Source organism: Chiloscyllium punctatum, chromosome 1 (assembly GCF_047496795.1).
Source record: "Chiloscyllium punctatum isolate Juve2018m chromosome 1, sChiPun1.3, whole genome shotgun sequence".
NCBI lineage: Eukaryota > Metazoa > Chordata > Chondrichthyes > Orectolobiformes > Hemiscylliidae > Chiloscyllium > Chiloscyllium punctatum.
This window is the reverse complement of record NC_092739.1, coordinates 43,041,174-43,069,062: the sequence shown is the minus strand read 5'-3', so window position 1 is coordinate 43,069,062 and position 27,889 is coordinate 43,041,174. Positions and strand designations below refer to the sequence as shown.

General features: G+C 40.9%; 1 protein-coding gene across 8 annotated transcripts in view; it reads left to right on the top strand.

Annotated features, from left to right (window-relative positions):
* The window catches only part of LOC140455186 (coiled-coil domain-containing protein 158-like), a 170,074-nt gene that overhangs the window by 57,661 nt on the left and 84,524 nt on the right, over positions 1-27,889 (top strand). For all 8 annotated transcript variants that reach the window (XR_011952850.1, XM_072550158.1, XM_072550361.1 and 5 more), the window contains one exon: positions 10,361-10,437. Coding sequence is in view for 7 of the 8 variants with exons in the window: in XM_072550158.1 (XP_072406259.1) it covers positions 10,361-10,437 (77 nt within the window). In the remaining variant the exon portion in view is untranslated. The remainder of the gene's footprint in view (positions 1-10,360; positions 10,438-27,889) is intronic.

Genomic DNA, 27,889 nt, shown 5'->3' with positions numbered 1-27,889 from the left:
GATTCACTTGGTTATCATGTCATCTTGCATTGTGAATTTCATTTCTGTGCAAAAAGGCCTTTTTCAACTAAATGCTGTTAGTCTTTTTCCTTACGAGGCTGTTTTTATCCCCCAATGCCACACTGGTGAGCAGTTTTGTATATTACCTTTTATATTGTGACTGAAACCAACATGCTTCATAATCTTCTCTCTTCCATAACTTCTGAATTCTGTGCACGATTTCTCCAATTGATGTCGACTCAGCTTTTTTGTGGTACAGTGATTCAGAAATCACATGCATCCTTGTTGACCCCATGTTTATCAGATCTCTATCCAAAAACACTACATGGACTACAGCGTCCTGTGAATTTACACTCAATATCTTTGTACTTTGGTTCGCATGGATCTCATCTGATCCTTCATTGACCTGACACTGTTCAATACCATGTGCAGTGATTGCTGTTTCCTCCATTTCCAGCATTTTCTGTGTTTACATTTGTTCAGCATACCTTGGCAGGATGACCGTTTTTGTTGCAGCTGTTGCACTCTGTCTTTACAAACAGGCAATTCTGTGCCCAATATTAGTCCACAGATTGATATTACAACGTTTTTGTACCTCTGCTAGTAATAACACCCAACATTGGGGCCTTTTGCACAGTGAGCTGCAGCTAGTTTACTTCAACATATAAACAGGTGGTGGTCAACTCTGACTTCTCTCAAATCATGTACTGCTATGTCCAGTGACAAGGCTGTTTGACAGGCCATGTCAATAATTAACTTTGGCAATGACAGCAATGCACTGTGAATGCTTTCACTTTTTATCACCACACACAGATCTGTTCTGCAATGTTGCCTCTCAAAATTCTCCAAAATAACAATGTATGAATATCTTCAAAGTTACAATAAAGTCTTCAATATCCTCATTGGGTAACTAATTTCTTGTTTTTATTCTGATAATTTTCTGCAATCTCCAATGGTTTGGGACTGTTGCACTGTTCAAGTTTACACAAAACGCCAAAAAGAAAGTTAAAAATCACACAACACCAGACTGTGGTTTGTGGAGTACCTGATGAAGAAGCAGCGCTCCGAAAGCTAGTGCTTTCAAATAAACCTGTTGGCGTATCGCCTGGTGTTGTGTGATTTTTAACTTTGTACACACCAGTCCAACACCGGCACCTCCACATCATGCCAAAAAGAAACATGTCTTTGCACTTAGCAGGGATGAGCAAATTCATGAGCACCTCAAACACTTCTGAGCCTACTTCTGTCAGAAATATCATCCCTTTGCTTTCCCGTTGCCTGATTAACAGGATTAGCAGGACCTTTGAGGATATTGTCAGCTGTGGAAAACATTTCTAACCACGCCACATGTACCCTAAGTTGCTGAGTCACCCTAGTGCCCTTAAATCTTTCTTGTGCTTCGCACCCAATAAATATCCTGCATTCTCTTATTTGATGTTCATGTTTTTCGTGTATCTATGTGAAATGCTTTAGATTTCATATAAATGCAAGTTGTGGAAACCATCCTATATATTGACTGAAAGTTGTCCAAGTGAAACACGAGATAACAAACTAGTATTAAGTTTGCAGTCAGTATTATCATCTCTGAAGAATTATGCAAGAACCAATTCCAAATAAGGAGGGGATAATTTATCAACTGTTAAGGAAATAGGTTTCACATCTGATCATTTTGCTAGGAAACTGTTGTTTGCTATAAGTTATCAAGTTTAAAGTCAGTAATCTTCTGAATTAATTACCTTTGTTATTGTTTTAACTAATGTAATATTGTGGGCGGCACGGTGGCACAGTGGTTAGCACTGCTGCCTCACAGCGCCAGAGACCCGGGTTCAATTCCCGCCTCAGGCGACTCTCTGTGTGGAGTTTGCATGTTCTCCCCATGTCTGCGTGGGTTTCCTCCGGGTGCTCCGGTTTCCTCCCACAGTCCAAAGATGTGCAGGTCAGGTGAATGGGCCATGCTAAATTGCCCGTAGTGTTAGGTAAGGGGTAGATGTAGATGTAGGGGTATGGGTGGGTTACGCTTCGGCGGGGCGGTGTGGACTTGTTGGGCTGAAGGGCCTGTTTCCACACTGTAAGTAATCTAATCTAATCTAATTAGCCTTGATTCTGACACAGTAGAAGCTGTCCTTGTATTTTCTGTTCAAATAATATTCTAATGTTTTGCATGCTGTCTCTGGCAGCATGTTTAGTGGGTCTAGGCATCTTAGCTGACTTTTTATGATCCCTGCCTCAGGTCACTGAGACAGATGTAATACCAGATAAATATAGTTTCCTACAGCAGACTCAGCTGACATCATTTACTTCAGTGCATTCCATGTATTGAGTTTGTCACACTCCAGACCTGAATGGCACATTGCCACGTAGTCATCATATTAATATCTGTGCACAATTTAGATATGGTTCTATTCATTTATACAGGCTTATTTTAACAAGAGGCGGTATGCATACACTTATGTCTGCTCTTCTATATCTTAATGTTGATTTCCAGTTGCTCCCTGTCAACTACATGACTATTAATGTATCTTTGGCGAGGAATAATTAAATGTTAACAGTTGGGGCGTTATCAGGTACTGACTAGGATCTGACTTATTTTTACGGTTTTGTCATTTTACCAGTGGTTGACTGACAGTTTCCAGGCCTCAGCTAGGCTTTGTCCTAACTTGAATTCCTTGGCTTGTGTCCCGATTATTTTTCCAGACATGGCTCCACCTCCCACTGCAGGTGGCCTCAGTGTTCTCTGCAGGGAATATTTTTCTTCTATATGTACCATTTTATATTGCAGCTTCAGATCCACTGCACAAGTGACTGGAAGGCAATCCAACCTGGAAATAAATACATTCTAGCCCAGGCAGTCATGTTGCTGTGTTTGCTGACTTATGGTGGTTCCTCAATTTTAAAATTTTAATCCTTGCTTTTGAATACCTCCATAGCTCACTCCTCCAGCTGTGAAAAACATTTCTAACCATTCCACATATACACTAAGTTGCTGAGTCACCCTAGTGCCCTTAAATCTTTCTTGTGCTTCACACCCAATAAATATTTATCTATTTATCCTATGTCTATTTATCCTATCCATGCCTCTCTATAAGGTCACCCCTCAGCCTCCAACGCTCCAGGGAAAACAGCCCTAGCCTGTTCAGCCTCTCCCTATAGCTCAAATCCTCCAACCCTGGCAACATCTTTGTAAATCTTTTCTGAACCCTTTCAAGTTTCACAACATCTTTCTGGTAGGAAGGAGACCAGAATTGCACGCAATATTCCAAAAGTGGTCTAACCAATGTCCTGTACAGCCACAACATGACCTCCCAATAGATTCCATCACATCTTGTTGAAGGGATTTAAATGTGGATTTCTGGATAAGGTGGGCTGCACTTGCTTGGCAGTAGCACATTAAATATGTGGAACTGGGTATGTAAGTTACCCGACGTGGTGCCAGGCAATGACCATCTCCCACATCAAAGCATGTTATCATTTCCCCTTGTCATTCAATGACATAACCACTCCTAAATTTCTTTCTATCAAAATCCTTTCTTGGGAGGCCGGGGAAGGGGTTGGGGAGTGGGGAGAGTTGGTGGGGGTGGTTGGGTGCGATTATACAGTTGACCAGAAATGACACCCATCATATAAATAATACCACTGCAAAGGCAGACCAGAGGCTGGAAATTCAATGTGAGTAATTCAGTTCATGATTTCCAAGGCCTGTGCACCAAACACATGAAACATAAGAAACAGGAGTAGGAGTGGGCCATCTGGCCCTTCAAGCCCGCTTTGCCTTTCAATAAGATCATGGCTGATCTTTTTGTGACCTCAGCTCCACTTACCCACCCTCTCACCATAACCCTTAATTCCTTTACTGTTCAAACATTATCTATCTTAGCTTTAAAAACATTCAATGAGGAAGTCTCAACTACTTCACTGGGCAGGAAATTCCACAGACTCACAACCCTTTAGGTGAAGATGTTCCTCCTCAGTTCAGTCCTGAATCTGCTGTCTCTAATTTTGAGGCAATGCCCTCTAGTTCTAGTTTCCCCCGCCAGTGGAAACAACCTCCCTGCTTCTATCTCATCTATTCCCTTCATAATTTTATATATTTCCATAAGATCCTCCCTCATTCTTCGAGTATAGTTGTATAATATCCACTTGTCTAGATATATGCAGCTCCAACAGCATTTAAGAAACTTGACACTACCTAGCAATAAGCAACCCAATGGATAGGCATCCCATCTATCAACTTAAATATTTTCTCCCTCCTCCACTGCAGTGATAGCAGTGAACACCGTATACAGGAAGCACTGCAGGAACTGACCAAGGTGCTTTTGGTCAGTTCTTCCAAATCCACGATCTGTGATCTAGAAGAACAAGGGTAGAAGATGTATGAGAACACCACTTGCAAGTTCGCCTTAAGTTATCTACCATTCTCACATGGACAAGACTAATACTGGGCCATAATCTTGGATCTCCCTCTTTAATAATGCTGTGGGTATACCTACACTATATGGATTGGAACAGTTCACAAAGGCAGCTGGTAATAATCTTCCCAAGGGCAATTAAAAATATATAATCCACATGGATCTAGCCAATAATGTCCACAAAAGAGAGTTAGCATTGACTTTTCTCCTCTTGTTTTTTAATCATGAGCTTTAAATTCGGCTAAAGTTGGTGAAATGGAAATAACCTGCATATACTGGCTTTAAGAATCCCAGGTAAAATTACTTTAAATGATCTCAATCCAAAGTAAGCATGAGTTAATACTGCAAACCTTACCAGTATTTGGAAATTGGCAAGTTCACTGAAAGACCAAGCATTGTTGACTTGGGAATTTTTAAAAAAAAGTCAAACTCTAATAATAGGTAGTGGACATTGTTCTCAGATCTTTATTTAGTTTCCTTAAGTCAATGCATATTCTCAGCTTTCAAGGTTATATCACTGCTACCATGATGATAATTCATTCTGCAGAAATTGTCACTTCCTTAATTATTCCCTTCTTTTCCAGCTCTTCTGTCTTATCTTATGGCACACTAGGTTATCGTCCAGCAGGTTTATTTGAAATCACAAGCTTTCAGAGCACTGCTCCTTCATCAGGTGAAATGAAGAGAAGCACACAGGTTCAGAATTTACAGGCAGAGAATTAAAAGTTCGTACAAATGTGTTAACACACTCAATAACAAGTCTCTGCAGGTGATCAGAAGTGTCAGACAGTATGAGTAAAGTGTCAACAGCTTGAATAACAAGTGAAGGAATGTCCTATGATCCAACTAATTGAGGCAGAGAGATAATTACAAAAAATTAAAAAGAAGATGGTGATGGAGACAAACCAAATGGTTAGAATTACATGATAGGTATGAGTCGCATGACTAGGGGCTAATCAAAGTAACACGTAATCCAAAACAGTACAAGCTAATTAAGGTAGAGAGATCATAACAAGTTATCAAGATGATGGTATCAGAACAGAACAGTGAGGATACTTTTACAAATAGAGAACAATGTGGTGGGGTTACATGTAGCGTGACATGAACCCAAGATCAAGGTTGAGGCCATCTTCATGAGTATGGAACTTGGTTATCAGTTTCTGCTCAGCGATTCTGTGTTGTTGTGTATCTTGAAGGCTGCCTTGGAGGACATTTAACCAAAGGTCGGAGGCTGAATGTTCTTGGTTGCTGAAGTGTTCCCCGAATGGGAGGGAATATTCCCATCTGGCGATTGTTGCGCAGTGTCCATTCATCTGTTGTTGTTGCGTCTGCATGGTCTTGCCAATATACCATGTCTTGGGGCATTCTTGTCTGCAGCATATGAGGTGGACAACATTGGTCGAATCACGTGAGTATGTGCCATGTACGTGGTCGATGATCTAACCTGTCTTGCAGAGATTGTCATGGCAGGGTTGTGTGGTTGTGTTTTCCTGAAGGCAATGATCAACAGTCTGTTTAAAATTTGGCGGTTGTCTAAAGGCGTGAATTGGAGATGTAGGGATGACCTTGGTGAGATGATTGTTGTCATTGATGACATGTTGAAGGCTGCAAAGAACATGGTGTACTTTCTCCTCTCCGGGATGTTGGAGGGTATTCTATTGATCATGTCCTGTGTATGTCTTCTGAGGAGGTCGTTGCAGTTTTTCCATTTGGCATTGTGATCAATGAGTTGAGCATTCTATCCTGTTCTTATGAGGGGCAACTTTCAGCATCTTCAGGTGGCCATCATATTCCTCCTTGTCTGAGCAGATCCTGTGTATATATAGGGCTTGTCCATAGGGGATGGCTTCTTTAACATGTTTAGGGTGAAAGTTAGAGAAGTGCAGCACCATGAGGTTATCCATGAGCTTGCGGTAGAGTGAGGTACTGAGGTGTCCGTCCATGATGGGGATGTGGGTGTCCAAGATTGAGACTGATTCTGAAGGGTAGTCCATGATAAGTCTAATGGTGGGATGAAACTTGTTGATATCATTATACAGCCGTTTCAGTGATTCCTCACCATGCATCCAAAGGAAGAAAATGTCCATGTATCTAGTGTATCACATTGGTTGGAAGTCCTGTGCAGCAAAGAAGAATTGCTCGAACTTGTGCATGGACATTTTGGCGTATCGGGATGCACATTTGGACCCCATGGCTGTTCCATGTGTCTGGATGAAGAGCTGTTTGTTGTGGTTGAGGGTGAGCAGATGAATTGGGCTCGCTGCCTACATGTTGGGGTTTGTGGAAGAATTCCCAGAGCCTCATTCGCCTGATGAATTCCTGTGTCTGCTGTGACACCAATGGGGTCCATTTTTGTCATGCGGCAGAAATTGAGCCCTCGGCTGAGAACTTCTGTTTCGCCTGGTTGAAGGGTATGGTCAGACAAGTTGACAATGGATTTCCATGTGGTGGTATTGGTTTCAAATGTGGTACTTGAGGAGGCTTGGTTACTGCTGGTACTGTTGCAGTGGAAAAACTGCAACGACCTCCTCAGAAGACATACACAGGACATGATCGATAGAATACCCTCCAACATCCCGGAGAGGAGAAAGTACACCATGTTCTTTGCAGCCTTCAACATGTCATCAATGACAACAATCATCTCACCAATTTCTCCAATTTTCTCTTGGATTCATGTTGCTTCACATGTAACCCCACCACATGTTCCGTATTTGTAAAATCTTCCTCACTTCTGTTTTGATCCCATCATCTTGATAACTTATTATGATCTCTCTACCTTAATTAGCTTGAACTGTTTTGGATTATTTATTGCTTTGGTGAGACCATCACCATGTGACTCTTATGTCTATCATGTCACTCCAACATTTGGTTTGTCTCCACGACCATCTTATTTTTAATTTTTTGTAATTATCTCTCTGCCTCAATTAATCAGATTATTGGTTATCCTTTCACTTGTTATTCAGCTGTTGACATTTTACCCACACTGTCTGACACTCTTGATCACCTGCAAACACTTGTTATTCAGCTGGTTGACACCCCACTCTCACCATATGTACAATCTTTTGATATTTCTGCCTATAAATTCTGTGTCTGTGTGTTTCTGTTCACTTCAATGATAAAGGAGCAGCACTCCAATAGCTTGTGATTTCAAATAAATCTTTTGGACTATAATCTGGTGTCGTGTGACTTCTGACCTTGTCCACCTCAGTCCATTTACTGCACCTCCACATCATCTAATGTCGACTGGAAGTGAGAGCAGCTGAATTGGTCTTACATTCTTATCTACTTTGAATGATATTCTCCAGAAGACATCCTGACCCTGTAAATACATCTTTGTATTCCTCCAGGATCTGTTACACTGTTAATAGTTTAGTGTGCTGCGAAACTTTACATCTTTGATTTGGCAAGTGAAGATAACCAATCCAAACTTTTGACTTATTTTGGGTGAGAGAGTGGCATTTACTTGATTACTGGGATCTGGAACTTCAGAGCTTTGTTCATGCCATTGAAAGAGACTTGTAATCTGTCCTCTCAGCACATGTATGGTGCCATCACAAAGCCTCAACCTTATTTCAAGGGCTTCATTTTTGGATTTAATATGCTTTGCACAAGTTTGTGTAAGTACTGATATTGTATGTCGTGTCAGTGTCTGACACTGTTGATGTAGTCATCATTCCAACAGCCATAAACAATTTACAACCTATCTATCCAGCCAGTGATATGGTATAAAGTGATTAATCAGTATCTTCAGCGTCTATCTCTCCAACAGCTATTTTTGCTCCTTCCAGCTCTAAAGTTGTTTGCAAAGTAATTCCACTTCTTACAGTCAGAATACTGCATTCCCCTCACCTTCACTTTGTGGATACCCTCCACTGTATTACTTCCTGCTGTTTCCCCCTGATTGTTCAGCCCTTTGGGCCTGGACTGTCTGTGTACACAGGTCTAGTCTGTTTTAGCATGAACATGCTCTAGTTGCTAGCTTATAATCCCAGTACTTCTGGGTGTGTCAGCTGTTTTCCTGAGAGTTAGTTTCTCCTCTCTCACGAAACGTGACCTCACTATGGGATTTCTTATGACTAATAGGTCATGATGGCTCTGTGGTTAGCGCTGCTGCCTCAGCGTCAGGGACCCTGGTTTCAATCCAACCTCGGGTGATTGTCTATGTGGAGTTTGCACATTCTCCTTGTGTCTGCGTGAGTTTTCTTCCTCCCATAATCTAATAATGTGCAGGTTAGGTGAATTGGCAATGCTAAGTTGCCCATAGTGTCTAGTGATGTGCAGGCAAGGTAGTGTAGCCATGGGAAATACAGGGCTACAGGGAATAGGGTAGGGGGTGGGTCTGGGAGATACTCTTTGGAGAGTCAGTGTTGACCTTTTAGATTAGATTAGATTTCCTACAATATAGAAACAGGCCTTTCAGCTCAACAAGTCCACACTAACCCTCCGAAGAGCAACCCACCCAGACCTATTCCCCTATATTTACCCCTGACTACCCCTACATACCTAACACTATGGGCAATTTAGCATGACCAGTTCACTTACCCTGCACATCTTTGGATTGTGAGAGGAAACCCATGCAGACACGGGGTGAATGTGCAAACTCCACACAGACAGTCGCTCAAGGTGGGAATTGAACCCGGGTCCCTGGCGCTGTAAGGCAGCAATGCTATCCACTGAGCCACCATGCCGCCCTGACGACTTGATGGGCTGAATGGCCGTGCTTCCACGCTGTAGGGATTCCATGATATTATGACTCTAACATAATCCTTCTTTACTTAGATTGTCTTTTAGTTTTGCAAAGTCACAAAATCTGTTAGTTGGGTTTTAAGTCACATACTGCTCAATGGACTGTTCTTCCACCTGGACTTTAATATTGAACATGTGCCATTCATAAATTATGCTCACTTAGGATTCAAAGTAAAAGTGTGCTTTCAAGATGTTCAAAATTTCTGCAGTTTGTTTCTTGTGTTTTTCAGGGAAATTTAGCATGGAGTACATTTTGAAACAAACAGTCAGTGATAAATGTGTCGCTGCTCTCAGCTGCTCTGCCTTGTTAAACAAACCTGTCACTATTTTGTAATTTAGCCATGGCATGTGGAACAACTGCCAGTATTTCTTTGTTTCACCTTTCATTTTCACTGGAGTCAGGAGGGAAGTTTCAGCCATTGTGCCTTATCCAGCGTTTTAGCTGTGACCTCATTCTTTGTCCTTTTCCAGTTTCTTTCAGCTGCAACTTTCATAGCTGTGAATATTCCTGATAGTAGGTCTACCTTTGTAAAGCTCTTCAGTACTCTTCAGTACATTTTTGACACCATGTTCTATGCTCACGAGACAGCAGTCTGGTCTACACTGAAGTATCTATGAAATGGCTACCTTCATTGCGTGTCCATCTCTTGGTCAGGGTCATCTGATTATGACAGTCCAGGATGTACATTTCTACATGATTGCGTTTCAGTGCATGCACATCAGATATTGAATTTGGAAGTATTGCTGATATACAAAGAGCACAGAGTGATGTCTTCCCTAGCATCTATTTTAACACCTTGATAAATACAATTTTTAACGTGAGTAAATCATACATTTATTTTAAAAATGCAGGTTAGAGAAATTGTAAAGGATTAAGATGAAGTAGAAGCTTAGAGAGAGAGACAAATCTATGAAAACAGAAGAACAAGGACAAAAAAATGGACAAGGAATCAAAATAGAGATAGCAGAAAGAAAGTCCAAGAGCCAGAGAGAGAGAGCAGAATATAAACAAAATCACAATTATGGAGTGATAGATGAACAAGGACAGTTACAGAAGGGATTTGATAATCAGTAATATTCCAACTTTGTATAAAACATTATATTTCTACATTTACAAAGATTGTTATCTTAGAGAAACATTATTTTCTGTTTGTTCGTGGAATTAGACTTTCAAGAATAACACCTTGAAATATATTATTTGGGTTTAGATGGAAGAACAGCTGGCAAACCTGAAAACTGAAGCTCAAAACCAACCTGAAGCTTTGCTTAAGTCACAAGAAGAGCGGTAATTTTATTTAATGGTCTCCTCTGAGTTAATTTGTATTGTTATCTTGGATTGCTGGGTGGGGAGAAATTGAGGTCAAACATAATTGCTGCATGAAAATTCCCCCTACAGTTTACATTGTGAACGTGAATATTTGTATTTTTTAAAACCATAACTTGTGTCTACTTTCCCATTTTAGGTTCATCTACTCTCAAACTGTATGCATTTTCCTGTTTAACTGGGTGTTATTTGAGTGACTTTTTAAAATATCCCCCTCTTTGGGGAGTAGACTAACCTAGTTAAGCATTTTCCCCGATAACACAGATTGGAAACCTCAGTTGCAATCATACACAGTGCATTGGAGTACTGAAGTGGAGTACATATTAACAATTGTTAAAACATTCCATCCTCTCTTTAATATTACTTCTTTATATACACAATGATTCCCAAACACAGATGCTAATGATAAATAAATGGACTGATTGAGATTCAGTATATACCTTTAGTTTCATGCGTTCACTTTATACTCAGTTCATCGGCACAGGACCCCGATAAAAGAAGTACTTGTATGAACCACAGTTTATAACTTGCCCTCATCTATTAGGAACAGGATGGGTAAAACAGAAGGTTAATCTACCCACCTTGTTTTCATGACTGTGGCATGTAAGGCATATCTTCAAAGCTCCATTGAAGTACAAGGATGCTGTACAAATTCTGGTCAAGTAGCAATTCAGTGGAAAGTTTGTGTGCCAGGCAGCGCCTTCTTAAGGTGCAGTTCCTATAAAAAGATTAATAAAAGAACTTAGCAGGTCTGGCAGCATCTGTAAGGTGAAAAACAGAGTGAACGTTTTGAGTCCAATATGACTCCTCTTCCTACAATAAGAAGGAAGTTGCAGTGCACTGTCAACATGGCAGCTGTTGGTAATGGTTCTGGCCCCTCAAAGCCATATTGAAGGAAGGGAGGAGGGACACCCAGAATTACCCATGCTGTTCTGAATGTGCTATTTCAGGAATTAAGAGTGAAGGTCCTATTACTGGCAGGTAAGGAGAATAGAGAATGGTGGGGAAAGAAGCCTGGCAGACTGACCATGAGAAGAGGATGGGAACAGGTACCGAGAGCTGTCAGTATCCAGAAAATGATGACTGACAATGGCAGATGAAGATTCCTGCTCCACTTGACTGGCCAAGATGAGTGGAAGCTCCATTCCACTATCAGCTGGATTTTACAGCTCCCTGTAGAAATATTTAAAGATGGTAGGATTGAATTGTGTTCAGAATCAAGTAAGTGGCCTCCTGTTGCTATTCAGTGTACTCCTGATCTGTCTCCCACAGTATGGTGGGTGGAGTAAATGTTAAGCAGCCTTCTCAGGCACCCTTCGGCCAGTAACCCTTGAGTGATGAATTAGTAATGGGTTAAGAGCCTCCTTCTACCACCAACACTACTTTATGTAGAGCAAGAGAAAGCAGAGGCAAGACAATAACTCAACAGCTTTTACTGTGAGGATTTTTTGTGGAGCTGGCAGTGGGTAGGGTGTGGGGTAGATGGTAAATAACTCTTGTGGGGTTTTGTGCCTATTAACCCCCTGCTCCCATAAGATCGTAGAGCAGCTTTAATGCTCTCCCCCTGCCCATCCACCCCCTCCCTCACTGGGATGTGTCAGCCAGACCTGTCCTAAATTCCATACTTATGTTTCAGGACAGTTTTCATTACTTCTTCAGGGGCTGTCTATATTTACAGCATGCCCCTAATGCTGCTGATGTTGTGTCTTGTCTCATAATCAGTATATCAGTATTCCTTTAAGAGACATGTTCATGTTATCATCACTGTATCATAGTATGTGTCCTGAGGATACAAAGATCACATACTCCATCTTACCTCATATTACTTGAAGTATCGTCCTCTGTTGTAATCTAACAGCTTAATATTAACACAGGTAGTTTTCTGCCACAGGAGATAGTGTTTGTAAATAATGTTTAAATGTAATAAATATCTGTTGGATTCATCAACACCATGATATCCATGCTGAGTTTTATGTTATGGGAGAGTACATAAGTATTATTACATCAGGTACAACACCCTGTTGGAAGAAACCTGTCACCAGCTGGTACTAAGGAGACTGGTGGGGAACTCTCTTGGGCAGGTCTACTTTCCACTGTGAAACAATTTAAACTGCTCCCAATGTGACATCTCTGTAGTAGGTTTCAGGTAGTGGGTTGACTGACAAAGTTTTGCTCAAGGGGAAAATGTGCCTCATAAAATCCAGCCCACATCTCTCACTGGATACAATTGTACCTCCATCTCAATTGCACCACTGCTCAATATACCATACTTACAACACTAGAAAAATCTCTAACATTAACTGATAATTCCATATCATGAAAGGTGTTGTGAAGCAGAGATTACACATGGAGTGACCATGAAAACTCTGATTTCATCCGCTACGTTATAGTTCTTTCAGATAATGTGGAACTACAAGGTGCTAAGACCCTCCAGGAGCAGAGGAGAGGAAAGTGAAGGAAGATAACCTGAAAAAAAATGACCTCATCCAACCGAATACTTGCAGCTTCCATTTCAGGTTCTGGCAGGGCATATACTTACAGGCTAGTTTAGAATCAGAATCTGCAAGTGATGAGTCACAAGACAAAATGGGCTGCATAAGTTCCATCTTTAGACTTTCTAGAGGGCTGAATCTCATAGTAATTTTGCTGCAGAGGATTTGGATGAGGACCTCCTTGGGACAGACTGCAGAAAACATTGATCAATATATGCAATGAGATGCTTGCTGTAATGGTAAGTCTGCCAGAATACCTCCAGCCAATGAGTGTTGAAGAGGTCTGCTGTAAATTGACTCCAGGCATCCTACAGAGTTTGGAACTGATAATTTGCAATATAGTAGTAGTGGGCATCTCCATGGAGCATCTGCTGGCTAGTGTGTGACCTTCAACTGTAACATGGACAAGGTCCTACTGGTTTTATTAGTGCTGTCGTGGGAATCAAGGGACCTGAGGTCCTTCACTGCTGACTTCAGACTCCATCTGCTGTTTTCCATTGCATGGTCATTGCAGGCAAACTCATGATTTATTGACCTGGTGAAAGTGGCAAGGGGGTAATCTTCTTGAATTACTGTAGTCCAAGTGATATTGTTACAACTACAATGAGGTTAGGGAGGGTGTTCTAGTGTTTCAATCCAGTGATAATAAATGAAAGACAATATAATTCCAAGTCAGAATGTTGTGTGAATTGAAGATTTCCTCCTTCTTGTTCCTTTACTCCAATCTTTTTGGGATAAAAGCAAACTCACTTTCCTAATTGCTTGCTTTACCTACATAAAGACAGGTCTCCCTTATCAATAGCTTTTAAAACATTCATATCTTTAAAAAAAAGGTTCTGCTTTTCTATTCTTACCAGAGTGAACAACCTCACACATTATATTTCATCTGCCTCCTTGTTGCTGTTAACTTCTCTCCATCTCTTTGGTCTCTCTTTGTGTCCTCATAGCTGACTTTCTCAGCTAGCATTGTATCACCCACAATAGGGCAGATGTTCTTCTGGCCAGATAGTCTTAATGCCAGTGTAGATGGGAGCTGGACACACAGACACTTTGGAATTCCTGTTGTGGCAGACTCTGAAGGAATTGCTCAGGAAATTATCCTCTTGGCAATTGCTCTACATCCGGAACCCTCCAAAAATCGCCATAAACATCTGAGATTTTGCATGGTTCCAATCAAAGTAAGTGGAATAATTACTCGTTTGGACTAATAAATACTATTATTAAAAACTCACTCACTTACATCACCAGATACTGATTGCACACACTCATTCACCCAAACCAATAATCCATCTTCCCAACTAGCCACCACACCTCCCCACCGCCCCCCAACACAACTAGACCCAATTTTTCCAACCGACCCCAACCTATCCGAAACACTTGCCTTGCTACCTTTCACCCTGTCACCTTTCCCAACCCAGCTAGCACATGACCCCCCTCGCCATCTGGTATCCTGCCCTCCTCACACCCTAACACCACACTTGCCCTATATGCAGATCGTCAATAGCAGCTGTCAAAGTGGCTGCCAGGAGCTTTAAATTTCAAAATGTAGCAACTGACTGCTATGAAAACACAGCTGAAAATGTGTTGCTGGAAAAGCGCAGCAGGTCAGGCAGCATCCAAGGAACAGGAGAATCGACGTTTCAGGCATAAGCCCTTCTTCGGGCTTATGCCCGAAACGTCGATTCACCTGTTCCTTGGATGCTGCCTGACCTGCTGCGCTTTTCCAGCAACACATTTTCAGCTCTGATCTCCAGCATCTGCAGTCCTCACTTTCTCCCTGCTATGAAAACGCACCATGGTTTGCCTTCCTCCAACTGCATGCACAATATAAGAATTGACAGAATGGAAGTACAGCATTTCTGAAGGAGTCCTTTAATATCCATGTATACCACATGGACTGGCTCAATTTTACTATCTCAAAAATGTAAATTAACCTGTCACAGTTCTCATTTTGTATATGTGTGTGTGTGTGTGTGTGTGTGTGTGTGTGTGTGAACAAATGTGTGATTAGAATATTGTCTAAATGGCTCAGGTATTCAGAATGGCATTAAAATTAAAGGTTTTAATTCATGTGCTGCCTGATTTGGACTCGAGACCTCCTTCCTCACCCTGCCATGCAGTAAAATTACAGCATAAGCTGTGGTTCCTCAAATCTTTAATAATTTGAGATGCTACCTGGAGAAGAAAAGTAATGGATTTCAGTTGTTTCCCCAAACCAATGCAAAGCAAAATGAATGTACTCCAAACTCTATCTCTGTGATCTGCTCTAAAGTAACATGCTCTAAAGAATGCACCCTTCCTTACATCAGCAACACTTCTGTATGGGTTGAATTTGTAAAGAATAAAGAATAGTACTGCACAGCAATGGACTCTTTGATCCACCAAGACTGTATCGATATATGATGTCTTTTTAAACTTAAAAAAAGGTTTGCCTGTATGTGGTCCATATCCCTCTATTCCCTGACAATTCACAATCTGTCAAGATACCTCTAAAATGTTGCTATTGTATCAACCGACTCTTCTGGGAGTGCATTCCAGGCACTTACCACCCCACTGTGTAGAAGAAAATCCTGCCTCTTATATTTCCTTTCAACTTATTCCTTTTACCTTAAACCTATGTCCCCTAGTAATTGATATTTCTAACTTGGAAAAAAAGACTCCGACTGTCCATTCTATCTGTGCCTGTTATAATTTTGTTAATCTCTATCAGATCACTTCCTCATCCTCCAATGTTCAAACAAAAACAAACCAAGTTTGTCCAATCTCTCCACATAGCTAATGCCTTCCAAATCAGGCAACATCCTGGTAAACCTTTTCTTTTCCCTCTTCAAAGCCTTCACATCCTGTGTGGTGACCAATATTCAAAATGTGGCTTCATTAAAGTTCTGTATAGTTGCAACATGGCTTGCCAATTTTTATACCTCTATGTCCTTATTGATGAAGGTAAGCATGCCATATGCCTTCTTTACCACCTTTTCCACTTGTGTTGCCACTTTCAGGGAACTGAGGATCTGTATGCCTAGATCACTGTGTATGTTGATGCTGCAGAGCATTCTGCCTTTATTGTATATTTGTCTCCTGCATTAGGTCTTTCAAAATGCATCACCTTGCATTTGTCCAGATTAAACTCCATCTGCCAATTCTACATCCAAGTCTCCAGCTTATATTTATCTTCCTTTTTCCTCTGGCAATCCTCCTCACTATCTGCTGCTCCTCCAATGTTTTTATTGTCTGAAAAATTACTAATCAGGCCCACCTTCATTCACCTCCAAACAATTTATATAAATTACAAACAACAGGGCTCCCAGCACTTATCCCTGTTGAACACCACTGGTCACAGATGCCTAGTTAGAAAAACACCCTTCTATTTCTGGGACTTTTTCTTCTATGACTAAGACAGTTCTGCATCCACCATACCAGCTCACTGTGGATCCCATGTGACATCACTTTATATATCAGCCAGCTTTAAGTGATCTTTTCAAAGGCCTTGCTAAAGTCAATGTAGACAACATCAGTCACCCTGCCCTCAATCATCTTTGTCACTTCCTCAAAGATCTCAATTAAGTTTGTAAGGCATGACCTTCCCCAGGTAGAGCCATGCTGCCCTCAAGCAAGTAAGTCCAATTTTTTTCCAAACGTGAGTAAATTTTATCCCTAAGAATCTTCTCCAATAATTTCCCTATCACTGACATGAGGCTCACCAGCCTGTAATTTGCTGGATTATCCCTATTGCTTTTCTTAAGCAAATGAGCAACATGAGTTAGTTTCCAATCCTCTGGGACCTCTCCTATGACTGAAGAGGTAATTAAGATGTTGTATAAAAACCCAGCAACCTGCCTACCATAATGCTTTTCAAAATACCCAACACCTTAAAGGGTGGCACAGTAGCTCAGTGGTTAGCACTGCTGCCTGATAGCGCCAGGGACCCAGTTACAATTGTACCCTCAGGCCACTATCTGTGTGGAATTTGTGCATTGTCCCAGAGTCTGCATGAATTTCCTCCTATAGTCCAAGATATACAGGTTAGTTGAATTACATAGGGTGGGTCTCGGTGGGATACTCTTCAGAGGGTTGGTGTGGGCTTGATGGACCGAATAGCCTACTTCCATACTGTAGAGATTCGTTTAGGATCTCACTCACTCTCTCTGGGTCCATGCATAAATTTCTTCCTTTGTCTTTGAGGAGACCTACCCTTTCCCTAGCTACCCTCTTGTTCTTTATAAATGTATAAAATTCTTTAGAATTTTTCTTAATCTTTTTCCCAAGGACATTTAGCCCTCCTTGAAATAACTCAACGGTGTTCAGTATCCCACCACCAAGTCATCCTTTATTTACACATGCAGAATACTTGACACTTGTCCAGCTTCTTCAGAGTCAGCTCTCAGAGTGAACAGAACCTCTCACTGCTGTTTATATACGTCAGCCAGGGCTCCCTGATTGGACCAGGTTAACATCCCCAGTTAAGGAACTCTTATTCTATGAGGTCCATGTGGCTGACCTCGTTAAAGTCGCTACATTCCCCATCCCATCTTTAGGTTCTTTCCTGCTTTTCTTATATTCTTCGAGGCCTCTACCTGTCTTCACTTTCCTAAACCTTGCAAATGCTTCCTTTTTCTCTTTGACTAAGCTCACAATTCTTCTTGTCACCCAAGGTGCCCGAATTTTTCTATCCGTATCTTTCATTTTTCACAGGAACATGCTGATGCTGAATTCTAATCAACTGGCCTTTAAAAGTCTCCCACGTATCAGATGTAATTTCACCCTCAAACAGCCATTCCTAATCTACGTTCCCCAGTTCCTGCAGAATATTTTGATAGTTAACCTTCCCCTTCACCCGAGGACTACTCTTATCAATTCAGTTTAAGTTTTTGTCATCTTTGGCACAACTCATATTTCTCTACGCTAGAGAGAAAAACCTTCTATTTGCTTGGTTATTTCCTGTAGTTTCAACAGTTTGATTAGTTTGAGAAAGTGCATTTAAATAAATGCTTGCAAGTGTTTTTGTTCAGTTTTGTACATGTTATTGGTTATTTGGGTAGATATAATTCTCCTCAAGGCAGGTTTGGAGGAATGAGTCACTGTCTGAATGGGAGTTGTAGGGTGGGAACCCTGCCATCCTTTTGCCTTCTGACCAAACTCAAGGATCGAGAGTGACCATCTCACTAGAAAATATTTGAGGTTCTTAACAAAACAATTAAACTGTTCTGAAATCTGTCCTTCCAAGACCCCAACTGCCCACACTCACCTCTATCCAGGGATCCATGAATATTTCCTGTTGCAGGCAGAGATGTATCAGATCTGGCAATTGAATTCTGACCTCTGATTGGCAGGCAGTTCTCAGGGAGAGATTTCCACTCAATTGAAGGCTTAATCAAGTGTGAGGCCTTAATCAAATGTCCGTCTTGATGGAAGTGCCTGATTACCTTCAACTTGTGTCAGGTTTCCTGGACAGGAGCGATTCAAAGCGCCTGCTGGTTCTCCAATGAGAGGGAGAGAGCTCATTGCACTCATTAAATTCCACCCTTTATTCCAGAGAACAATGACTCGATTCTTAAGTCAAGGTTTGTGTCATTAGTGTGACATCTGCCGACCATTGTGACTACATCAAAGTTTCTGATAACCTTAGAGATCACCTTTATTTAATAATTACAGCCACAAGTGTTGCCTACATTACTTTTGTATGTTGAACAGTGCACTTAATACTAAGCTTGTTTTAAGACTCTTAATGAATTTGTTAGGAGGTTAAAGGGGTGTAAAGTGATCCTAGAAGGTAGTGTGATATTGGGATTCACAATTCTTGTCAAACTGTTCACTGAGTATTGGAGTAGCTTTAAATGAAGCCCAACAAAGACAACTTGAACCTCAGAGAAACAGTTATCAGTGATGGTTGCATGAAGATTCCCCCTCAGTTAATTTTAAAATAACTTAGCAACTATCTACTTCATTGGTCTTTGGTTATGGCCCTAATTTATGTGAAGGAGTGATGGGAGTGGAGGAGGAGGAAATTGCTTTCAACACTGAATTTTTCACTATACCAACAGCACTGACTGATGCTCGCTTGTCTATTTAATTTGAAACATGACCCAACATGAGACAGGGGAGATTTATTGCCTTTTGGAAATACCCAAGAGTTTCATGAATTTATTTTTAAGGATAAATTATAGTTTAGATAGCCATTGGGTTTGGGAGTATACAAATTGAATCTAACATACATTTAAGGTATATTATTCCCATAGGACAGTCATACTTGCTGTTACCTATTCATGTTGTGAATTCTACCAATGACAAGGGGAGAACAGATATATCTCACTAAAAAATAACTTAGACTTTTCAGTTTCACCTTTACCATGCTGATTTCCACCCAAAATAATGTAATTAAAATATCTCTACTTTCTTCACCAGTTAGTAAATAGTGAACGAGTCTGCCTGTTTACCTTTCAGTAGCTGTTGATGACCAACTCTTTTATTCAAGAAAAGTAAAACAAGACCCTCAAACAATCTGCCTTGCCTACAGAATCAATATAATGTCCCTCAATTTATGCACAAAATGTTTAATGTTCTACCCAATAGCATGTCTTAGATATTGAGGGAGGAGCTATGACAAAGTCACTCAAGAGGTATGGCAGTTTGAGTAGTAGCTGGTAAATCCATCTTGGTTGGATAGTGCTGGTGAACCTTACCTGGTCATTCTTAAACCTCCTAAGCATTGAGGCTGACTTTGTTTTGTTCAGGTTAAAGATAGGTGTGGGGTTGCAAAATCAGCCAGTCGAGCTATACCTAGAATTACATTTTGGTGAAGTCATTCAGTGACTCTAACTTCTCATAAGAGAAATTATTCTGTTAAGAGAGATTAGAAGACTCATCTGACCATTATTGGAGAAACCTGAAATTTATAAAGATGCTTGACTGTGGAGCAAAGACATCCTGAGCTGCATCATCCATTACCACCACCAATGAGGTCATCAATTGTGGATTGTTGCAGTAGCTTAGCAGTCTGCAAAACAACAAAGCAAACCAGCTATCCCTGACAATGGCATGAGGTTAGTTAATGTCATTAGTCTGAGCCACCTGGTAAATATATTTATCTCATTTTACAAGTGACATGGGCACCAATAGTTTTAGAAAAGGCACCCCAATTTTTAAATGATTTCTTCTTTATCACATCCTTTTGAAGAAACCCTCAGAATTTGGGGGCTAAGTTCAGACAGTGAATCTATTACCATGGAAGTTTTGGCATCAGAGGTACAGTTGAATTGTTTTTCAAACTGTGGTAAAATGTGCAATTATGTTGTACAGGGGTTGATATTGAGACCATCGCTCTCTTAGATGTGTATTAGTAATATGCATTTAGGTATACATGACATCATTTCAAAGTTTGCAGATGACACAAAGTATAGTAATATGGTAGTAATAGTGAGCAGAATATTAATGAACTGCAAGAAAATATAGACAGTAATGTAATGACAGGTGAAATTTAATGCAAGTGTGTACAAAGTGATTCAATCTAGGGAAAAAAAAGAGAAGATTTTTAAATATTCATTCTTGGGAAATAGACAATGCTGCTAAACCAGAATTTAGGATTCATAAAAGATTCACAAAGATGTTGCCAGGGTTGGAGGATTTGTGCTATAGGGAGAGGCTGAATAGGCTGGGGCTATTTTCTCTGGAGCGGCAGAGGCCGAGGGGTGACCTTATAGAGGTTTATAAAATCATAATGGGCATGGATAGGGTAATATACAAGATTTTTCCCCGGGTTGCGGGAGTCCAGAACTAGAGGGCATAGATTTAGGGTGAGAGGGGAAACATTTAAAAGGGACCTAAGGGATAACTTTTTCACACAAAGGGTGATGCATGTATGGAATGAGCTGCCAGAGGAAGTAGTGGAGGCTGGTACAATTACAACATTTAAAAGGCACCTGGATGGGTATATGGATATGAAAGGTTTAGAGGGATACAGGCCAAGTGCTTGCAAATGGGACTAGATTAATTTAGGATATCTGGTCAGCATGGACAAGTTGGACTGAAGGGACTGTTTCCATGCTGTACATCTCTATGACTCTGTGATACAATTGTCCAGCCAAGTTGGCCTTGAGGGGATGTTGGTATAGGAGAAGTATTATAAACTCAGAGGTACAATTACAAGAAGGAACAGGAACAGAGGTGCCTGCTGGTGAAGTGATAGACCAAATTAAGAATGCTATTTTAAAATTCATGTGGATCCTTACTTTCTCAAATTGAGAAATTAGTATACAAAATCAATAATATGATGCTGAACCTTTCTTAAACACTATTCATGTCACCATCTAGGGCAAAATCGCCACAGTCCTATCAGTCCATAGGCCTGCTCCCTTGTTAGAGAGATTCAGCAGGTGGTGGTTTAATCCGAGTCATCACGCCTCAGGCAAGGGGAGAGGTTGAGACAGAGTGTCCTTCATGGTAACCTCAGCTGGTGTGGGAATTGAATCCACGCTGTTGTTGTTGTTCTGCTTCACAGAACAGCCATTGAACCTACCAAACTACCTGACCCCCGTCCGGAATACTGTGGCTAATTAGGAGGGATGTCAATGCCTTAAGGAAAGTGGAGAGAATTTGATTAGAATGGCATCAATGTGAAGTACGTCCTTTACATAAGGACTAAACTGGGCTTGTACTCGTAAGAGCAGAGATTCGGAGATTTGAAAGATGTATTCAGAATCGTGAAGGGTGTAATAGGTTAAGTATGAAGAAATTATTTACCATGGCAAAGGGTCACAGAACCTAGGATGATGTGAAGAAATGATTTTGCAAAGCACGTTGCATTCACTATGTGAAAGGGTATTGTTAGTAAATTCAAAAATAATTTTCAACGGGGCATTGAATAAATAATTAAAGGAAATGTGTGGAGGACTATGGAAAAGTGCAAGAGTGTGGGACTAATTAGCTCTTTCTACAGCATAATGGTCTGAATGACCTCCCCCCTTGCTCTTCTTCCTCTATCAGTGCTCATCTGTTTTCAGCTAAAGAGGTATCTTTTTTAGTGCATGAAAGCTATTGGATTTACTGTTATTACTTTGTCATCTAAAATAAAATCTAAAATTAGTTTGCTGTAAGGATTTTAAATAATTTTTATTCAAGATAATGCTACTTTGGATCATTTGGGGATTAGACGCTTGACATCTAATAACCTTAAGGATCCATACTGAATCAAAGTAAGTACAGCACTCAAGTCTCAAAGAAAACTATCAATATAATATTCTCCCAATCAACCTACAGTATTTAATGGCTGTGACATATTCACATCTTTAGCTGCTTATAAACTACTTTTCAAACTTCTCAAAGACTATGTAATTCCTCTTTAATGAAGAAAACTATCAACTGAGTCAGTAATGGATCTTGCGTAATTGTTTCGTTTCTGACAGTTCTGCTCAAAGTTTGCATTACTGGTAAGGGAGTATCTCACAGTTGTACTGATGGAGGATACATCGGAGGATTCATGCAGCGAGGCAATCTGGGTATAGCACAGGAAAAGGAACGGTGAAATCACAATGCTGGGGATATACTACAGGCCGGAGAAAGTGAGGACTGCAGATGCTGGAGATCAGAGCTTAAAAATGTGTTGCTGGAAAAGCGCAGCAGGTCAGGCAGCATCAAAGGAACAGGAGAATCGACATTTCGGGCATAAGCCCTTCTTCAGGAATACTACAGGCCTCCCAACAGCCAGTGGGAGATAGAGGAGAGAATATGTGGACGGATTTTGGCAAGATGTAAAAACAGCAGGGTTGTTGTGGTAAGACTCACTATGTACTAGGGGCTTGGATGAGGCAGAATTTGTAAGGACCATTCAGGAGGGTTTCTTGACACTGTCTGTAAACTATCCAGCAGGGAAGGGATAAATTGGACCTGGTATTGGGAAGTGAGCCCAGCCAGGTGAGTGAAGTTTCAGTGAGGGAGCATTTTGGGAGTAGTGACCAAAATATCATGAGTTTAAGATACTTGCGGATAGAGATAACTGCAGCCGTCAGGTGAAAGTGTTTAACGGGGGAAGTCAAACTTCAACAATATTAGGCAGAAACTGGAGAATGTTGATTGGAGGCGGCTGTTTGAGGATAAATCCATATCAGCCATGTGGGAGTATTTCAAATAGCAGTTGATAAGAGTTTAGGAGCGGCTGTTTCTGCGAGAATTCTGGATAGGTATGGCAAGTTATGTGAACCTTGGGTGACCAGGGATGCTATGACCTTGGTCAACAAGAAAAAGGAAGCATACATAAGGCATAGGAGAATGGGAACTGATGAAGCCCTTAAAGTATATAAGGAGATTAGGAAAGAACTTAAAACAATGAATTCAAAGGGCTAAAAAGGGGTCATGAAAAGTCGCTAGCAAACAGGATTAAGGAGAATGCCAAGGCTTTTTATATATACATAAAAAACAAAAGCGTCACCAGGGAAAGGGTTGGCCCACTCAAGGGCAAAGGAAGGAATCTATATGTGGAGCCTGAAGAGGTTGGTGAGGTCCTAAATGAACCAAAGAAAAGGAATTGGTGGAGGATGATCTCATGAAAGGGAGTGTCGAGTTTCTAAGTCAAGTTGCTATTAAAAAGGAAGAAGTGTTGTGCATCTTAAAACAGATAAGTCCCCATATCCCAACTGGATCTATCCCAGAATATTGAGGGAGGCAAGAGAACAAATTTCTGGAGCATTGACAGACATCTTTGGAAGTGAAAGTGAGGACTGGAGATCAGAGTCAAGAATGTGGTGCTGGAAAAGCACAGCAGGTCAGGCAGCATCTGAGGCGCAAGAGAATCGACTGGCTTAGTCATAGGAGACAGAGGGTAGTGGTGGAATGATGCTTTTCGGAATGGAGGGCTGTGACTAGAGGTGTTCCACAGGGATCAGTGCTGGCAGTTTTGCTGTTCGTGAGCTGCATAAATGATTTGGAGGAAAAAGTGCTGGTCTAATTAGTAAGTTTGTGGAGCTGGTCTAATTAGTAAAGATGGTGGAGTTGTGGATAGTGATGAGGATTGTCAGAGGATATAGCAGGATATAGAGCAGTTGGAGGCATGGGCAGAAAAATGGTGGATGAAATTTATTCTGGTGATGCATCTTGGCAGGTCAGGTACAGGTGAAAATTATACAGTAAACGGCAGAACCTTTCGAAGTATTGATATGCAGAGCGATCTCGGTGTGCAGGTTCCCAGATCATTGAAGATGGCAACATGGGTAGATAAGGAAGTAAAAAAGGCTTTTGGAATTCTTGCCATCAATGGAAGTAGCATTGAGTATAAGGGTAGACAAGTTATGCTGCAGCTTTAAAGAACCTCAGTGAGGCCACACTTGGAATATTGCATACAGTTCTGGTCACCACACTACCATTAGGATGTGGATGCATTGGAGAGGGTATAGGAAAGTTTTACCAGAATGCTGCCTGGTATATAGGATTATAGCTATGAAAAAATGTTGGTCAGACTGAGTTTGTTTTCACTGGAACATGGGAGGTTGAGGAGCGAACTGATAGAAGTTTATATGATTGTGAATGGCGTGGATAGAGTGGAAAGTATGAGGCTTTTTCCCCCAGGGTGGAGGGGTCAATTACTACAGGACACAGGTTCGATGTGCGAGGCAAGTTTCTCACAGAAATCGTGGTGAGGGCCTGGAACACGCTGCCAGAGGAGATGGTGGAATGAGTAAATGAATTGGAAGGAAATAGAGGGATACGGATCCTGTCAGTGAAGACAGTTTTAGTATGGAAGGACAAAATGTGTTGGTACAGGCTTGGAGGGCTGAAGGGTCTGGTCTTGTGCTGTTTTGTTCTTTGTGTTTGTATTGTTTTGTAAACCATGAAACAGAAAGCATGATTTGAGCAGAAAATTGCTAGTTAGTTGATGCTTTGAACAGACAGGCTTATTGTGTAGCAACATAAGGATTCATTGCATTGTGCTGTTAAACATCTGCATTGCTTCAGAAAGTGTATACAAGCAAGTAGATGACTGCCACTTTAATCAGTAACTTGGGAGGAGGACAGGCAAATATGACAAGGCAAACATTTTGTCACTGCGGGTTCAACTATCCGTTTCATCCAGCGATTGGTATTTCCTCATTGGCTGGGAACAACATCTTTAAACTGTCTGTGTCTAAGTGCAACAACTTGTCACTTTAAGGAAGTGCGATTTCAATTGTATTTTAATCTTTTTTTGATTCACACGATTAATCATTAACTGACAAACCCCTGGCCTGACTGTCTTACCAGCATATGATCCTGAATCCCAGTCGGAGTGCATTTTTTTGCTGTGCTTTAGGTGAGGTGACCAGAAATTCATTGCTTCTGTTTTCTCAGGCTACTGGATATGCTGAGTGTGCTCACACATTAAAGGCAGGAAGGAGCTGCTCTTTCAAACAATATCTCTGTATATTCCCCTTGGAAAGACCATTTATTCCAAAGGGCTCTTGATGCATCATTAATGAAAGGATGATAACCTATATTTAGTATTATTACACTGTTAACGAATAAAGAGGGTGACACAACATTGAATTCAAGTGTGTATTCACTTCACTACTTCCTTGGGATATGTTGCTGCAGGAGGATTATGCCTGACACCCTTCACAACTGATGTGAATGTGAGCTGCTTGGAGACCCAATACAAAAGTCCAACACTAATTCTTCGTCCAGTTTCTTCCTCTCCTTGAGGGAGGCAACTGTCTTTCCTCAGTGGCTGCTTGACAATATTTTTGCTGAGACTAAACATGTATCAAACCAGGACATATTCATGCACATAAAGCACTGTCCCCAGTTGAACAATTGGAAAGAATTGTGATTTTATTTTTGCTGTTACATTTTTGTGGAATCATAAAATTAGAATCAGGAGATGAAAGGGTTTGGTGAGAAAGCAGGAACAGGATACTGAGTTGGATCGTGATCATTATTGAATGGCAGAGTCGGCTCAAGTGCCGACTGGCCTACTCCTTCTACTTTCTCTGCTTCTGTGTAAAATAATTCAACGCAGGAGGTGGCTGCCAGGACATTGTGCCTGTGCTGGTTCTGGTAGAGCTAGTTAGTCTCACATCCTTTGTCTCTCCAAGATCTTTAAGTTTTTTTCTCTTCAAATGTTTATCTAATTCCACTTTAAAGTTGTGATTAGAACTGCTTCTGCCACCCTTTTAGGCATTGCATTCTTGCTCACAACAGTTTTTTAAATAAATAAATATTTCCCCATGTTCCTGCTTATTCTTTTGTATACCACTTTGAATCGGTGTGCTCTAATTCCCAACCTTCTGTCATTAGAAACTGTTTATTCTTATTTTCTCTGATGGCTTCCTATTTGATGACTTTGAACACTTCTCTCAAATTTCCTTTTAACCTTCTCTGTTCTGAGAAAAACAACTCCACTTTCTCCCAGTCTCTGCACATAACTGAAGTTTTTTATTCATGATACCATTCTCGTAAATCTCTCTTGTATCTCTGTCCGATCTTGACATCCAGTCAACCCCAGTGTGGGACCTCTTTAGTGTTCTTTGAAGATTTAGCATAACTTAATTTGATAAGTAACAGAACAATAATAATCATTCAGGATAGTGCTGAGTGATACATTAATGACATGGTAAATTTACACACGTTGACCTCAAAGCAGAACAGGTAATTTTTCATTATCTTGGCTAACATTCCTCTTTTAATCACATAATTTAGTGACCAATTTTTTTTCATGAGATCCCAATTTATGCAAAATGGGACCACATATTCAAATTTTGAGTTTCAAAGAAATTTGTTTCAAATTAAAGGCTCTGTTGTTTGTAAGGAATAATAAAACACCGGGTAGATGATTTTTTTTCATTTTAACTTTCAATTTCTTCAAGCCAGTTTTCTCATGCTTTGAGTCCTTGGAAAATACCATTCTGTTATGCACTAAAGATATTTGAAGGTGCAGTTGGAAATGGGAGACTGGTTAGCAAGTCTAGATCTCATGGAATACAGGGAGAACTAGCCATTGGGATACAGAACTGGCTTGAAGGTAGAAAATGGGGGGTAGTGGTGGAGGGTTGTTTTTCAGATTGGAGGCCTGTGACCAGTGGAGTGCCACAAGGATCGGTGCTGGGTCCACTGCTTTTCGTTTTTTATTTGGATGTGAGCATAAGAGGTAAATGACATAATTTGATGCAGATGACATCAAAACTGGAGATGTAGTGGACAGCAAAGAAAATTACCTCAGTTTACAACAGGATCTTGATCAGATGGGCCAATGAGGAGTGGCAGATGAAGTGTAATTTAGATAAGTGTGAGCTACTACATTTTAGAAAAGCAAATCCGAGCAGGACTTATACACTTAATGGCAAGGTCCTGGGGACTGTTGCTGAACAAAGAGACCTTGGAGTACAGGTTCATAGCTCCTTGAAAATGGAGTCGCAGGTAGATAGGATAGTGAAGAAGTATTGAGTACAGGAGTTGGGAGGTCATGTTGCAACTGTAAGAACACTGGTTAGGCCACTTTTGGAAAATTGCTTACAATTCTGGTGTTGTGAGACTTGAAAGGGTTCAGAAAAGATTTACAAAGATGTTGCCAGGATTGGAGGATTTGAGGTATAGGGAGAAGCTGAACAGGCTGGGGCTGTTTGCCCTGGAGTGTCAGAGGCTGAGGGGTGACCTGATAGAGGTTTCTAAAATCATGAGGGGCATGGATAGGGTAAATAGACAAGGTCTTTTCCCTGGGGTGGGGGAGTCCAGAACTAGAGGATATAGGTTTAGGGTGAGAGGGAAAAGATATAAAAGAGATACAAAAGATATAAAAGGGGTAAGTTTTTCACTCAGAGGGTGGTGCGTGTATGGAATGAGCTGCCAGAGGTAGTGGTGGAGGCTGGTACAATTGCAGCATTTAAAAGGCATCTGGATGGGTATATGAATGGGAAGAGTTTAGAGGGATATGGGCCAAGTTCTGGCAAATGGGACTAGACTAG